This window comes from Gopherus flavomarginatus, chromosome 3 (genome assembly GCF_025201925.1).
Source record: "Gopherus flavomarginatus isolate rGopFla2 chromosome 3, rGopFla2.mat.asm, whole genome shotgun sequence".
Taxonomy (NCBI): domain Eukaryota; kingdom Metazoa; phylum Chordata; order Testudines; family Testudinidae; genus Gopherus; species Gopherus flavomarginatus.
The window spans coordinates 154,520,020-154,535,448 of record NC_066619.1 but is presented as its reverse complement, the minus strand read 5'-3'; the positions used below and the strand labels follow the sequence as shown (position 1 = coordinate 154,535,448).

At 39.4% G+C, this 15,429-nt stretch overlaps 1 protein-coding gene across 7 annotated transcripts in view; it reads left to right on the top strand.

Moving 5' to 3' along the window:
• The window catches only part of RUFY3 (RUN and FYVE domain containing 3), a 77,923-nt gene that overhangs the window by 25,645 nt on the left and 36,849 nt on the right, over positions 1 to 15,429 (top strand). For 4 of the 7 annotated variants that reach the window (XM_050945000.1, XM_050945002.1, XM_050945004.1 and 1 more), the window contains exons 2-3: positions 729 to 782; positions 14,141 to 14,314. In XM_050945000.1, coding sequence (XP_050800957.1) covers positions 729 to 782; positions 14,141 to 14,314 — 228 coding nt within the window. The remainder of the gene's footprint in view (positions 1 to 728; positions 783 to 14,140; positions 14,315 to 15,429) is intronic. The other 3 variants (XM_050945001.1, XM_050945003.1, XM_050945006.1) reach the window with 1 other exon arrangement.

The following is a 15,429-nucleotide window of genomic DNA, read 5'->3' as shown; positions in this document are numbered from 1 at the left end:
ACAGAATTACTGAGCATGTTAAGACAGGCTTCACCCCACCCCCCTTCCTTACATCTCTGCCAGGATCTCTATCTCCGCCTCCTTAACTATCAGCTGTCTGCAGAGACTTTTTATTATGGCGATGTCAGTGCACCCTCATTTGTGTGACACAATTTAAGCTGTGACATGATTGAAGTCATCTTGGACATATCTGCAGCAACTGGAAATCTGAGTTATGGCCCTTTCTAGCCTAATTGGTTTTACATGCATTTTATTCTTTAAAAAACCCCAAAATGCTTACCAGGGCTTTTTTCATTTGTAGGAATATTTAGGTGGTCATATGGAAAGAGGACTGAGGCAGATGCTGAAGTTGCATAAAGTTAAATATGAGAACTTCAGGACTTAGATTTGTATAGTTCTAAAATAAAAAGATATGGCTTTCTTGTTGGAGTTTTTTATTAACAAACGCTTACAGAAATATCAGCCTTCAGGCTTAAACAAACACATCTCCAAACCTAACTATGCAATAATTGCTTTCTCTTCTATAATAAAGCTTTGCTATATTACTTTGTGCAGACTAATAAATCCTCTTGAATTGCAAATCTCTTACTACTGCAAACTGAGTGATGTATTACAGAAATCTCTTTTCCGTTTTCCCTTTCTTATATCTTGATTTTGATTCTTTCCTTTAGATCATGGCTTGCATGACATTGTATCTTTCTTTTCCTTTCTTTTTGCTGTTTGCAAAGACTCTTGGGAGGATTTGACAGATTTGGTGGAGCAATTGCGTGATGATACTGAAGGTGCGTGCCACACCAACATCTTTCAGCTATTATTTCCTCTTTTAATTGGCTTTTAATGTGTTACTTTGATTCTAAGCACCAGCTGCAGTATTCTTTTGCAATGGCAATAACTGTGGCTCTGCAAATATGCTTGTCTGATTGAACTGGGTTCACAGTCTGAATATACTGGAGTAGTTGCTTTCTGGTATTGATGTGTAGTTACTACTGTTAAAGTTTTAAAGAAAACATCTTCAGTCACTATAAGCATATGTGCATGTATTTTTGAGTTTGACTTATTTACATTTTGAAAGGATATTGTGAAGACTTTTAGTTCCAAATTTGCTCTAACTTGACGTCTGTCCCATCTGGATAGTCTTGCCTTCTAAATTCTTTGTTAATTTATTTTTTTTTAAAATAATGAAAAACAAAAAGCAATTGAAATTGCTTAGTAATAAATTAGTATCTGTCATACCTCTCAAATAGCTACAGTTCCCACGTGTAAAGACTTAAAATGAAGATCTGACAATAATGGAAACTGTAAATGATATGGGATTAACCTATTTATCTTGATGAATGCTGTTTTCAGCTGTCATCTTCATGAGCAAAGAGTTGTATTACGTCACCCACTTTCTCTCTCTAATATCCTGGGACCAACATGGCTATAGCAACACTGCATATAACCATTGTAATGTAAATTTATAGAGTAGAGCAATATAAATCAAACCAGTTTAAATAATTGATTAAAATCACTTGCATTTTAATCAATTGTGGATTTAAGTCACTTGAAGTTTTGTAAAACTTGTGCTATTATATAACAATTAATTACAAATGCTTTTTAAAAATATAGTAGTAGGGTACCTTATTTGGATGTTATAAAACAGCTATCGGCAAAAAACAAAATAGTAATATTTTCTTTGTGGGTAAAATCTTTGTAACTTTAAACCAAAATTACTTCTGTATTAATTTTTTTTTAGACTTTAAATACTTTAGCACAATAATTGTGAACTCTTTTATACACACAGGCCAAGTTTTTGAAACTAGGAGCCTAAAGTTAGGCTCTTAAGCCCAAATTTAGGCACCTGAGGATGGGATTTTTAAATGTACCTAAAAGATTTAGGTGCTCAGATCCCATTCTCTTCAAACTGCAGACCTTTATAGGTAAGTATAGCCTCGTCGAAGCATTTTAGCTTTCTTGATTTATGAAGGGAGGCTCAGTATAATATATGGAGATATATCTATCTCATAGAACTGGAAAGGACCCTGAAAGGTCATCGAGTCCAGCCCCTTGCCTTCACTAGCAGGATGAAGGACTGATTTTTGCCTCACATACCTAAGTGGCCCCCTTAAGAATTGAACTCACAACCCAGGGTTTAGCAGGCCAATGCTCAAACCACTGAGCTATATTAAAAAGTAAGATTGGTTGCAAATATAGCACAGGCTGATTGCTTATCAGTGTTGTGTTTTGATTGAGTTTGCGGTGTTCTCATAGTAAGGATGTTAATGGGATCCTGGATTTGTATTTTACAGCATAGATGAGCATTTTAAGTGTGAAATCTACAATCTGAAATTCTACTAACTACTAGGAAGCTAATTAAAGAAACGTATAAAATATCTAGTTTAGCAGTTTAAGATTTAAAATGGGAAGAAAATAAAGAACTCTTTACATGTAAATAAAATCTCATTTAAATAAGAAAAATGATTTTTATAGATTGCCAAGATTTTTATCTTCCCTGATAATTTATAGTAGTGAAGGCAAGATACCAAGGCAAGCTTGATGAGAGATGGAGATTATGCCTCTTAAGTGTGTAACGATGGGTTTTTTAACTTTTTTGTTTTTGTTTGTTTTAGGAAAATATTTTATTGTAAATGACCCAAAATATCAATAGACATTACTATTACATTGACTGGTACATATATGGGTACATATCTTAATACAGAATTTACAGTATTAAGTAACCTATATTGATCATTGTTGTTTTATTAACATTTCCCTTTTTAAATAAGATTATTTAAACACAAACTCAATATGCATGTGCATATATGTGTGTATATTATACCATTGATTCTCAACCAGGAGTATGTGTACTCCTGAGGGTATGCAGAGGTCTTCCAGGGGATACATTAACTCATCTAGATATTTGCCTTGTTTTACAACAAGCTAGATAAAAAGCACTAGCGAAGTCAGTGCAAACTAAAATTTCATACAGACAATGACTTGTTTTTACTGCTCTGTATACCATACACTGAAATGTAAGTATACTATTTATACTCCAGTTGATTCATTTTATAATTATATGGTAAAATGAAAATGTAAGCAATTTTTTAGTAACAGTGTGGCTGTGACAATTTTGTATTTTTATGTCTGATTTTGTAAGCAAGTAGTTTTTAAGTGAGGTGAAACTTGGGGGTACGCAAGACAAATCAGAGTCCTCCAAGAGGTAGAGTAGTCTGGAAAGGTTGAGAACCACTGTATTATACCACTGACATACACTTTAGGGGAGGGGGGGAGTTGAACATTTTCCTGAGGAGGGGATAGGGTGGGAAGAAGAAAAATCTAATGGGATCAAAGGGGTTAATTCAGTTGTTACCCTTTCTGTATGTCTTCCTTGAATATCCTCTAGATATAGGATTACTGTGTCCATATCAAAGTATCTCAGTTATTTCAATATTTCTGTTGTATTGTTTTCATGTGTAAGGTATACTAAACTCCTTTTTTTAAAAATTTTAATGTAAGGAGTTCCAGTTAATGTAAATCCTTTCAGCTATCCGGGAAAGTCAGTTTGAGGCACAAAAACATGCACAGACTGCTTTTAATGATGTATTGTACCCTCTGTGAATAAGGCTTTCTGTTAAACTGTTGCATTTTGTTATATGCTTTTGTTTCTAACTGCGTTGTATTCCAAATACAGTTGTGCCTTCTCCTTATAATGGGAAAAGTATCACACCGTAGCTTTAAAGTTATTTAGATTTTGAAAGTATTTCCATGGAAAGGATATTCAAAGTCACCTGCAAAGGAAAAACATTGTCTATTTTTTCATCAGGATGTGAAAAAGAGAGCCCGCAGTACTGGGCCCTTTAAATCACCGCCAGCTAAGCCGGTCCAGTCTGGCACGGTGTACCAGACCAAACCCGATATAACGCAGTCTCTCCTATAAGGCAGTGAGATTTTTTTTGGCTCCCGAGGACCATGTTACATTGGAGTAGAGGTGTAGTTAAAAGCATTTTTTTCTGTAAAGTTTCAAAGCTGTATTAAGTCAATGTTCAGTTGAAAAACCACCATAATGTTTTATTCAACCTCCATTCCCAAGGTGTTCATAACTCTGAGGTTCTACTGTAAATAGAATCTCTTGGGGTCATTGCCTTGTTGTTCCATGCTAATTTGATCAATGGATTCAAAAAAGTACTATGACATGACAGTTCAATATTGCAGCAGTGTTTTGGTATTACATTGGGAATATCACTGAAAGAGCTTCTCTTGTAGCGTGACTGTCTGATTGCAAAGATATAAGTTTCTCTTTACCTGCAATAGCTTGGTAATCAGTCATTCCCAGTGATGGGAAAGTAATTTAAAAAATTTAATGAGATTTAAGTAAAATGTAGTATATTCATTCCATATAGGGGTGGCTCTTTAAAGGAACCTCACATCTTGTTCAGTGGTGAATAGAACTGGAAGAGACCTCGAGAAGTCATCTAATTCAATCTCCTGTACTCATGGCAGGACTAAGTATTATCTAGACCATCCTTGACAGGTGTTTTTCCAATCTGCTCTTAAAAATCCCCAATGATGGAGATTCCACCACCTCCCTAGACAATTTTTTCCAGCACTTAACAACTCTGACAGTTAGGAAGTTTTTCCTAATGTCCAACCTAACCTGCCCTTGCTGCAATTTAAGACCTTGTCCTATCTTCAGAGATTAAAAAGAACAATTTTTCTCCCTCCGCCTCGTAACAACCTTTTTATGTACTTGAAAACTGTTATGTCTCCTCTTAGTCTTCTCTTCTGCAGACTAAACACCCAGTTTTTTCAATCTTCCTTCATAGGTCATGTTTTCTAGACCTTTAATCATGTTCATTGCTCTTCTCTGGACTTTCTCCAAATCTTTCCTGAAATATGGTGCCCAGAACTGGACACAATACTCCAGTTGAGGCCTTATCAGCACAGAGTAGAGCGGAAGAATCACTTCTCATGTCTTGCTTACAAGACATCTGTTAATACATCCTAGAATGATGTTTGCTTTTTTTGCTACAGTGTTACACTCTTGACTCATATTTAGCTTTTGATCCACTATAACCCACAGATCCTTTTCTGCAGTACTCCTGCTTAGGCAGTCATTTCCCATTTTGTATGTGTGCAACTGATTATTCCTTTCTAAGGGGAGTACTTTGCATTCATCCTTATTGAATTTCATTCTATTTACTTCAGACCACTTCTCCAGTTTGTTTAGATCATTTTGAATTTTAATCCTATCTTCCAGAGCACTTGCAACACCTCTCAGCTTGGTATCGTCCACAGACTTTATAAGTGTACTCTGTATGCCATTACTGGCATTCACTATTTTAGATGTTCCATCGCCACCAACCTTCTTGGTGGAAACCAAAACAAAGAAGTCATTAAGCACCTCTGCCATTTCCACATTTTTTGTTATTGTCTTCCCCCTCTCATTGAGTAACGGCCCTACTCTGTCCTTGGTTTTCCTCTTGTTTCTAATGGATATGTATGTATAAAGCAGTACATCATCTGTTCAATTCCCAGCTGAGACAAACTATAAGAATCCTGTCCATCCTTGGTTTCAGAATGGATTTAAATAGTACAAGTCTGTTTTCTGTAATTAAAACATTTTACTTATTTTATGGCTCATACAGAAAATTCATGTAAAGTACTGTTTGTTAGCATTTCCCAGAAGCTAACAAAAGGAAATATTCAGAGATATTAACTCTGTTTTAATTGCAGTCACATGCAGTATCTCTTTACAATGAACAACACTTATATTTCTGCCTTTTTTTCTACACTGCATTTTTAGTATAGGCGATTATCCTGTACCTGCACTGTCAATTTTATGATTTAGCAATCTGTGCAACATACAAACCAGGTGAATTATTATATTAAAATAATAGTTTTGTAAAGGCAATCTGTAAACCTTATTCACTAAAATAACTCCTTTTATTCAAGTCTGGCCTTCTGTGAGAGTTGAATTCTTAAATTATTACTTTGAAGTTAACTAAAATATATTAAAATAAATTACAAATGGATTTTGTTTGTTGCAAATTCCTTGTTTTAAGTCCTTCCATGTTCCAGGATCAAAACCACAGTATACTTGGAGATTTTACACTTAGTGGAATAACGAACACTACAAAGAAGTTATTTTATCAGTCCATCGACTGCTTGGGCAGGGACCCAGAAGAAAAACTGACTAATGTAGCTGAATTTGACTTTTACTCTGGAGACTAGAAATAAAAACCTATTACAACAATCAATTACTTTCTTAAATAGGGTTTTCCACAGTATAAAATGAACCTTGAATGGATATTATCGTAAGACTGTTCACATGCATACCAAGGCTTCCTTTATTCCTTTCCTACCATTCAGAAAGGAAAATACAAATTTCCTAGGAACTTTCAGCAATGGAATCTTAAACTTTAGGCTTTCTTAATAGTGAAAGTTAACCATTATTTCCTCCTTTAAAATAAATCCAGACTGGTTTGTCTTAACTTAAATATTCTTCTCTCATTCTTCCCTGTATAGTAGTAGATTTTCTGAGCTTTGAGTTTTAGAAGAGAGAGGATTTTTTGTATTGTGCGCACACAATTTAACTAGGAAAAGCAAAGCTTCTGTCCCTTTCCTCTTTGGTTAAATTCTGCATTACCTTATCAAATTCCTGATCAAAACAAAAATTCTCTCCGTTCTTTGAAAACCCTTATTCCTTCTGGTGTCTAGCTGCTAGGCTTATTACATTCATGGTCTCCTGAGCTGCTTATCTGGTCAAACCACCTCATGTAACACTTTGCAGTACAGAGGAATATGCTTTATATTCAGTTCCAGATCTTTAGCAGTAGTTTTTGTCCATTCAGATCTAGGGCTTCTTTTTTTGTTGCAATAACAGTAACACTTCAGTTATTAGACCGGATCTGTTTCTCTCTAGTTCTGCTCACCTCTAATAATCATCTTAGGTATTGCCTTCATTGGTTTGTTTGATTAATTGTGGTGTCAGTTTTTATGCTGCCTTTGTCATCCAGCTTCTCATCCAATTAGTCTAGTAGACATTCTTCATGTCTTAGCCTCCAGAGAGCTTATAGAAAGTTGTAATTTATGTATGTTGGAGAATTTGCATAAATGTTAGTATGTCAATGTAGCCAACTGTAGGTGCATGTGCATGTGAGACCAGAGTTTAATAGTAGGGCCACGCATGCACCCTGTGCTTCCTTGTGCTCCCCTATCAGGGCATAAAGGTAAGATAATTGTGCGCACATGCACACCCTCGTTCCCTATTATTGCCTGTGGCAGAGAGATGGAACCTAGCGAGTGTCTGATGTGCTAGTTCCTATCTTTGGCTAAACCCTCTCAAATTTTCTGAAAACATCCAGGTCTATTCTGATTATCTTGACTTACAACTGTTGTGATGCATATTAACCTGTCTGGACTGTGTGATGACCATTAGACACTCCCTTCCTCCCAAAGTACAGACTGTCTCTGTGCAGGACTTCTTGACATGGCAGACTTGAGCTTCAAGCCCCATCGACCCTCTAAAAGATGGACGTAGCAGGTGTAGCTTCTATTTAGAAGAGTCGCATATACCAAAAGGATGTTCGGTGTGCTTGTTGTTTCTCTGCAAGGATGCATGTATCGAGATGTGAGACTGAAGCTCCATTTTCTGGAACAATCAATTAAGGGCTTGTTAAACCCTGAGGAGATGAACTCCAGAATCCTGCTAACAAGCAATCTAGCATTGTCCAGACCAGCAACACTGAAGACTAGCCTAGAAAGACGGTACTGAGAAAGGACCACTGGCAGTATGCTTCCCAGGGGTCAGCAGTGACCTAGCAGGCTTACTGAGCAGGCATGCAGTGGTCAACCATGACTGATCACTGCAGAAGTCCATCATAAAAGGTAATATTTTGTCAGTGGGGGATTCTTGCAATAGATTTGTTTGCCACAGAAGGGAACACCAAATGCTCAAACTATTGATTCAAAGAGGCATGAGGTTGGGCTCATTACTAGATGCCTTTCACCTTTGGTGGTCTTGAGGATTCATATGCCTTCCTATGATTTCCCTAGGATAATATCAAAGATCCAACTGGATTAGGCTACAGTCATTCTGATAGCATCTTACTGGCTGAAACATTCTTGGCTGTCAGACCTCTTGCAGATTCGGTTTTATAAAGCCAGAAAGGACCACTGTGATCATCTAGCCTGACCTGCAGTTCAAACAGCCTCTCATACCTCCCAACCTGTCCAGACATAGCCTCTCAGAGCCAAGATCAGATCCTGCAACCAGATCTGATGGCTTGGATATTGACTAGTTAAGCACTATTGACAGAGACTGTATTCTGGAAATTCTCATACAAAGCAGGAACCTTCCACAAGGAAGATGTACTCCTCAAAATGGAAAAGATTTTTCCATATGGGCATTGCAAAACAATATGGACACAGTAGAGGCCTGCAGTATTGAAGACCCTAGACTATATACTGCTGCTGAAACTGGTGGAACTGGAATTTAACTCTCTCAAGGTCCACCTGTCAGCAATATCAGCATGACATGCTCTGGTGTAAATCATGTGGCCTTCCCCCTCCACCCCCACCCCCGGTTAGGAGTCCTTAGCAACAGAGGCTCTAAATTGCAAGGGAACTAAGGATCATGGCCATCCTGTCCTTTATGCCCTCTGTGGGATAATAGGGAGACACAAGGTCACATCCTTGATCCTGATGGACAGTGCTATTCAAAACAAATTCTGGATATGCATGCATGAGGCTTATGCATACATACAGTGGGATGTACACTGACCTCAACATCTTGAAGAATCACAGTTACTTTCGAGTAAGTAACGGTTCTTTATTTCTGAGATCGCTAACACTTCCCTTCAATTGCAAAGCTCAAGACTGCATCGATCCATCTAAAATAGGGAAGGTCACAGACTGAAACATATTTTCAGATATGTGGCTTTGTTTTTAGGGGTTGTTCTGATAGTCTCTTAATGTTCTTAGTTGGCATTTGGATTTGTGGTCCTGGTGCTTGGATTGGAGGCTGCCATGTGTTTCTACTAAGCTTTGCTCTCTTTTGAAAATAATTTTGATGGAAGCAACAATAGTGAGGAAAAATAGTGTGTGAGGTACATTATAATAGCTGCTTTTTCCTTTTGTGTGTGTGAATTTAATACTTGTGAAAAGTGTCAGCTATGAAGCCTTCTACCCACAAAACAGGCCCAGTACAGGTAATGGCAGTGCATCTGTATCCTCCCCAGTTCATAGGTGTAGTTCAGCCCCGACATGAAGAGAACATCTCTTGGGTAAAGAAGTAATTTGGTTCCTATGCCCATTCAATTACTGTTTTGCAGTAAGTGTCAGTTCATACTTATAGCAGTGTCCACTGGGAATTAGAGTGAGATCTGCTAATCCTTAATGTTAAGAAAAAAAAAACATAACTCCATTCATTCAGAATGTTTTTATTAGGTCCGATGAGGTGTACAAACCCCACACTGGAGAGGAAGGGGCCTAGGAGGCTGCTCTGGGCCCACGTCACACCTGCAAGGCATGCACTGGCTGGTGGAGGAGCTTAAAAGGGGAGCAGAGTAGCTCACTTGCAGGAAGCCAGTGGAAGTGACCTTTGCGCTGAACTCTGCAAAAGGAGCACTGTGTGTGGCCCAGCTGCCAGAGCTCCTGTCCAATGGTGGTCTGCCCAACTTGCTGAAGGAAAAGGACTAGATATTTGCTAAGCTGAATATTTCTTTGATGTATTTTGTTTTATATATCTTTGCTGTTCCCGTTGTGTGGAACTCCAAAATGCAGGACTCAGTGACCTACCTTTGGACACTACATTGCAACCTGGAGGAGAGGGTAGGCTCAGATTCCCCTACTGACCCCTATGGGGCTGGAGGAAAAAAATCTCTTCCTGATACTAGAGACCGAGGACCAGAAGACCCCACATTCTAGAGAGTCCCATCTCTGGGAATTTGGCCAAGTGAAGCCTAACGCCCCTTGTTGGTCATCAAAACTAGCATTTGTTGGATTCTTTACATACCCCAGAAGAGATGGATGCAGCTTGTGGCCCAGCCAGAGGTCTGAGTCTCAGAAGGGGGCAGATGACTGCAGGGCTGGAGCAACTATCAAGAGTCGGGCACCAAACAGAAGAGCGCCTATAACGCCTGATCACTGGGCAGCACCTTTGGGGGAGCAGAGCCTTTCACCTAGATAACAACATGAAAAATACATTTGCTCTTTCATTAACAGGTCTGTTCCATACCCACATTCATAGAATCAATCATAGAATCATAGAATATCAGGGTTGGAAGGGACCTCAGGAGGTCATCTAGTCCAACCCCCTGCTCAAAGCAGGATCAATTCCCAACTAAATCATCCCAGCCAGGGCTTTGTCAAGCCTGATGTTAAAAACCTCCTAAGGAAGGAGTTTTCACCACCTACCTAGGTAACCCATTCCAGTGCTTCACTACTCTCTGAATGAAAAAGGTTTTCCTAATATCCAACCTAAACCTTCCCTACTGCAACTTGAGACCATTACTCCTTGTTCTGTCATCTGCTGCCACTGAGAACAGTCTAGATCCATCCTCCTTGGAACCCGCTTTCAGGTAGTTGAAAGCAGTTATCAAATCCCCCCTCATTCTTCTCTTCTGCAGACTAAACAATCCCAGTTCCCTCAGCCTCTCCTCATAAGTCATGTGCTCCAGCCTCCTAATAATTTTTGTTGCCCTCCACTGGACTCTTTCCAATTTTTCCACATCCTTCTTGTAGCATGGGGCTCAAAACTGGACACAGTACTCCAGATGAGGCATTACCAATGTCGAATAGAGGGGAATGATCACATCCCTCGATCTGCTTGCAGTGCCCCTACTTATACAGCCCAAAATGCTGTTAGCCTTCTTGGCAACAAGGGCACACTATTGACTCATATCCAGCTTCTCGTCCACTGTAACCCCTAGGTCCTTTTCTGCAGAACTGCTGCCTAGCCACTCGGTCCCTAGACTGTAGCAGTGAATGGGATTCTTCTGTCTTAAGTGCAGGACTCTCCTGGAAGTGCATAGATTACTTTGGTGTGTTGTACTAAATTCATGTTGAATTTTTGCTCTGTTTACTTTATGGACGCTTCCAGTTCCTGTGTTATCCACTGGTTAAGGAGAAAATGTGAAATATGGTTTTACCCTCCGATTTCCTCTTCCTTTTGAAGGAAATGTAGCATGAAATTTGTAATTTGCAATATTAATGATATGCATTATAAGAGAGAAAATAGTGTTTTAGACTTTGTTGCTGCTGCTTAGGGTTTTTCTATCCAGGTACTTAAATAGCTTCCATCACCATATGTAGCTGAGCAGCTGTCAGGTATTTAAGCATAGAAGTACATCATCTTGCTTCAGTTTCAAATATTTGTTTTCTTCACTTGCTTGCTGAATATGTGCATGCTTCTGTAGGGCATGTCTATACCATTCTGTATAGACACTTAGTGATCCTCAGTCATTTCTGTCACTAGGTCTACTAAAACTACTAACAAATGTGGTGAATGGGTAGATTGCATACTAAGTGGTAAAGGGTAGGTCTACACTGCAACGAAGAACTCATGGCTGGCCTGTGCCAGCTGACTCAGGCTCATGGGGCTGTTTTCATTGCGGTGTAGGCTTTGGCTGCAGCCTGGGCTCTAAGACCCTCCCACCTGGTAGAGTCCTCAAGCCTGAGCTCCAGCCTGAGCCCAGAAGTCAACACAGCAAAGAAACAGCCCTGTAGTCCAAGCCCCACAAGCCTGAATCAACTGGCAGGGCCAGTCGCGGATGTCTAGTGTCTGTGTAGACCCACCCTTTGTGCACATGGAGCTTTATAGCAGGTAGATTGTGCCGTACAAAGAATGGAATCCCTTGCCCTGGGGAGCTTTTAGTCTAAAATAATGAGAGTACAATTCAAATCATACAAACACAGTGATGGTTGATCATTACAGCTGGAAAGCTTTGCAGAAAAGATGTATTTCCAGAAATGTTTTGAAGCAGAAAAGAAGAGTGCTTAGGGACATACGTTAGTCGGTACACCCTTCCAAGTAAAAGGAACAGCATGTAAGAAGGCAGAGAGACAAAGGAGTAGTCAGTGGGTGGAAAGTAGGCAGCTGGAAGGGGGAATGTAAGAGAGCTCATCAAGGAAGTGATGTTGGCAGAAAAGGAGTTGTGAAACAAGTGATTGCTTTTCCCCTTATTAAGGCACTATCTGTGCTAATATATAATAATTGAGGGACCCAGTTACAGTAGTGAAAGTAATACTGTGGACAGGACTGAAATCCATACATGGGCCAACACTTTAGCAATCCAGATTTCCTGCGTAGTGGTATGTGGCAACTTTTCATCCTTCTCAGGGGAGAGCCCTGTCATACATAAGCTCCCTGGCTTGGTTTTTTTTTTTTTTTTTTTTTAAGATTATAGTGTGGATGGTGGTCTAAAGAGATGGGCTGAGTGACAAAAAAGATACTGTTTGAATTAGCATTTTGGATGGGCTGGAAGGAGGAGAGGAAGGTAAGGGAAGGCCTGAAAATAGGAAGTTTTAGTAGTTGAGGTGGGAAATAATTTGTCCATACTCTGGTTCTAGCAGTGAGAGGAGAATCCATCTCATAGGCGTTAAGGTCAGAAGGGACCACGTGATCATCTAGTCTGGCCTCCTGCACATTACAGGCCCCGGAACCTCACCAACCCACTCCTGTAATAGACTCCTAGCCTCTGGCTGAGTTACTGAAGTCCTCAAATCATAGCTTAAAGACTTTAAGTTACAGAAAATCCACTATTTACACTAGTTTAAACTCGCAAATGACCCATGCCCCATGCTGCAAAGGAAGGCAAAAAAAACCTCAGGATCTCTGCCAATCTGACCCAGGGGATAATTCTTTCCCCACCTCAAATATGGCAATCAGACCCTGAGCATGTGGGCAGGACCCATCAGGCAGATGCCTGGGAAAGAATTCTTTGTAGTAACTCAGAGCCCTCCCCGTCTAGTGTCCCACTGCCACCAGCTGGGGATTTTTGCTAGTGGCAGTCACCAGTGGGCCACATGCCATTGTAGGCAGTCCCATTGTACCATTTCCTCCATAAACTTACCAAACTCAGTTTTGAAGCCAGTTAGGTTTTTTGTCCCCACTGCTCCCCTTGGAAGGCTGTTCTGGAACTGTCTTTGGTTATAAAATAAAATAAAAGGCCTGAATGCGATGGGGATGGAAAGGAGGCATCCGAAATTAACTGCAGTTTGACTAGTCAGTAGTCACAAGAAGGATGCATGTTAGTAACATTGGTGTGATGGAAAGAGTTTTGAGTGGGAAGCAACTCAATTTGGGGTGTGTTGCAGTTGAATTAACAAGAAGACATCAGAGTTGGAGATGTGAGACAAGACAGAGGATGATAAATTGGTGGATCAATCCTTAAGAGGAAGAGGAGCATGTTTGCAAATATCAGTAGTGCTCAGAGAAAACAGGCTTTTTAAATTTTAAAAAATTCTCTTAAGTCTCAGCTGTGTAGTGCTTTTGATTATTCTATGTGGGCTCAAACTAGAACTTGAAGGATCAGCACAGTACCATCCCAAGGCCTTGCTGTTCATATTTTGTTTTTGTATGTACAATATTTTGCTTTTTCAAAAAGATTAATTCTCCTATATGTGTGTCACTTATAGTTTCTAAATTGAATTTAGAATTCCTTGTCTTTGAGAGAAGAGCAAATTACAAGTAAAGTACTCTTGGCATTTAATTGCCTGCCCTCCTTCTATTCGTTCTTTTCTGGATGCGACAAAGGTACAACCTTCTGCCAGATTACGTGAGTCCTTAGGGCAAGTGAGGCTGCCATGACATTTGGTAATGCATTATAAGACATTAAGTAAACTATTAATGAATGTCTTCCAACACTGTTCCTTTTAAGGTTCATTTAACTAATTAAATATCAGGGCAGCCTCAGCATGTGCCTGGTTATCTTCCTGTCTATATATAGTTTTCCAACTTTGCCAACTTGGTCAATTCCAATAGAGAGAATTTTCCTCAACAAAAGGCCTGAGTGGTGTGGCTCAGGTTAAACTGGGCCATTGCCACTTGAAAAATGTAGCCCTTAAATTCCTTAGTTTTGAAGACCAAGGAAATAGAAAGATGATACACTGTACTTAAAATAACTCTTGTTACCAAATGCTGTCTTTTGATTTCTTTTAGATCCTAATTATCTCATGGCTAATGAACGCATGAACCTGATGAATATGGCTAAACTGAGTATAAAGGGATTGATTGAATCAGCACTTAATCTGGGCAGAACACTGGACTCTGACTATGCACCTCTTCAGCAGTTCTTTGTAGTGATGGAACACTGCCTTAAACATGGCTTGAAAGGTAAGAATGTTACTGTAAATGACTACTTGACTTCTCTGTGTTGTGTATAGGGGATATGAATGCCAAGGATAGTAGTTTTCAAAATCTAACTTTTTTAATTTTACCTTCCAAATCAGACTAAATAAAAGACAGATACTATATTGCTACATTTTTCTTAAGCAATGCTCTTAAAATAATGTACCAGTTTTATAGGTAAATAATAGCACAATCCCTTTGGAATTATACATTGCATCCTATGTGATAAATTTATCAGTCATGATTGATGATGTTATGGTGAATGCCAGAGGCATTCATTCCCATCAGCTATTTATTCTAGTAATAATAATGAAAAAGTTGATCCTTAAGAAGCATAAGGACTGATGTCCTACAAAGACATGATGTAAATGAAAGTGACTTCAGAATGTCCTGTGTTATGGAGTTTTGGTATGTATATAGAGTCCTTGTAATACATAAAATAAAATGGACTGCTGCTCTAGCATATTTCTGCTTTCAAGTTAGAAACAGAAACAAACTAGTTAGGATTTTGAAAATAACCATCCAAAAGTAACCTGAGTATAAAGCAACACAGTGTTGTCTTCCCAACTCTGCAGAAAGACAGCTTCCTTGAATCGAGTGCTGTCCTTAGCTTTGGCATTAACAAATTTTGGATCAGTTTCACTGCTGCTGCTTAGAATCCTATGAATAGTTTTGAAATTGCCAGCCAAATTAATTTCATGCTGTTGCTGCTTGAGAAAGCTATGAGCAAGGGTGGAGGCAGGTGTTGGGGAGAAAATATGAAGGGGTAGAGCAGTGAGGACCCTGCCCTTGTGAAGGAGTGTTGACGGCTGAACAGGAGAGTAAAGAGACACAGTTTCCAGTAGCTGGAAGGGATGGAGTTGTTACTTACTAGCATGATGCTGATCTGACAGATGATGCCACCCCACACCCAGAAGAGAGGCCCATGACAACATCCTGGTAGAAATTCTAGCCCAGAGGCTGCTATTGGTGAAGAGGCTAGGGTGCTCACCTGTATGTTGTTCTGGCTCTCGCAGGTGGGCCCCTGGGTACCATATTTGGTACCTGCCTTTGCTTAGGAAGTGTCTGTTTCAAGCCCTGAGCAAGTGCAGTGTCCTTAT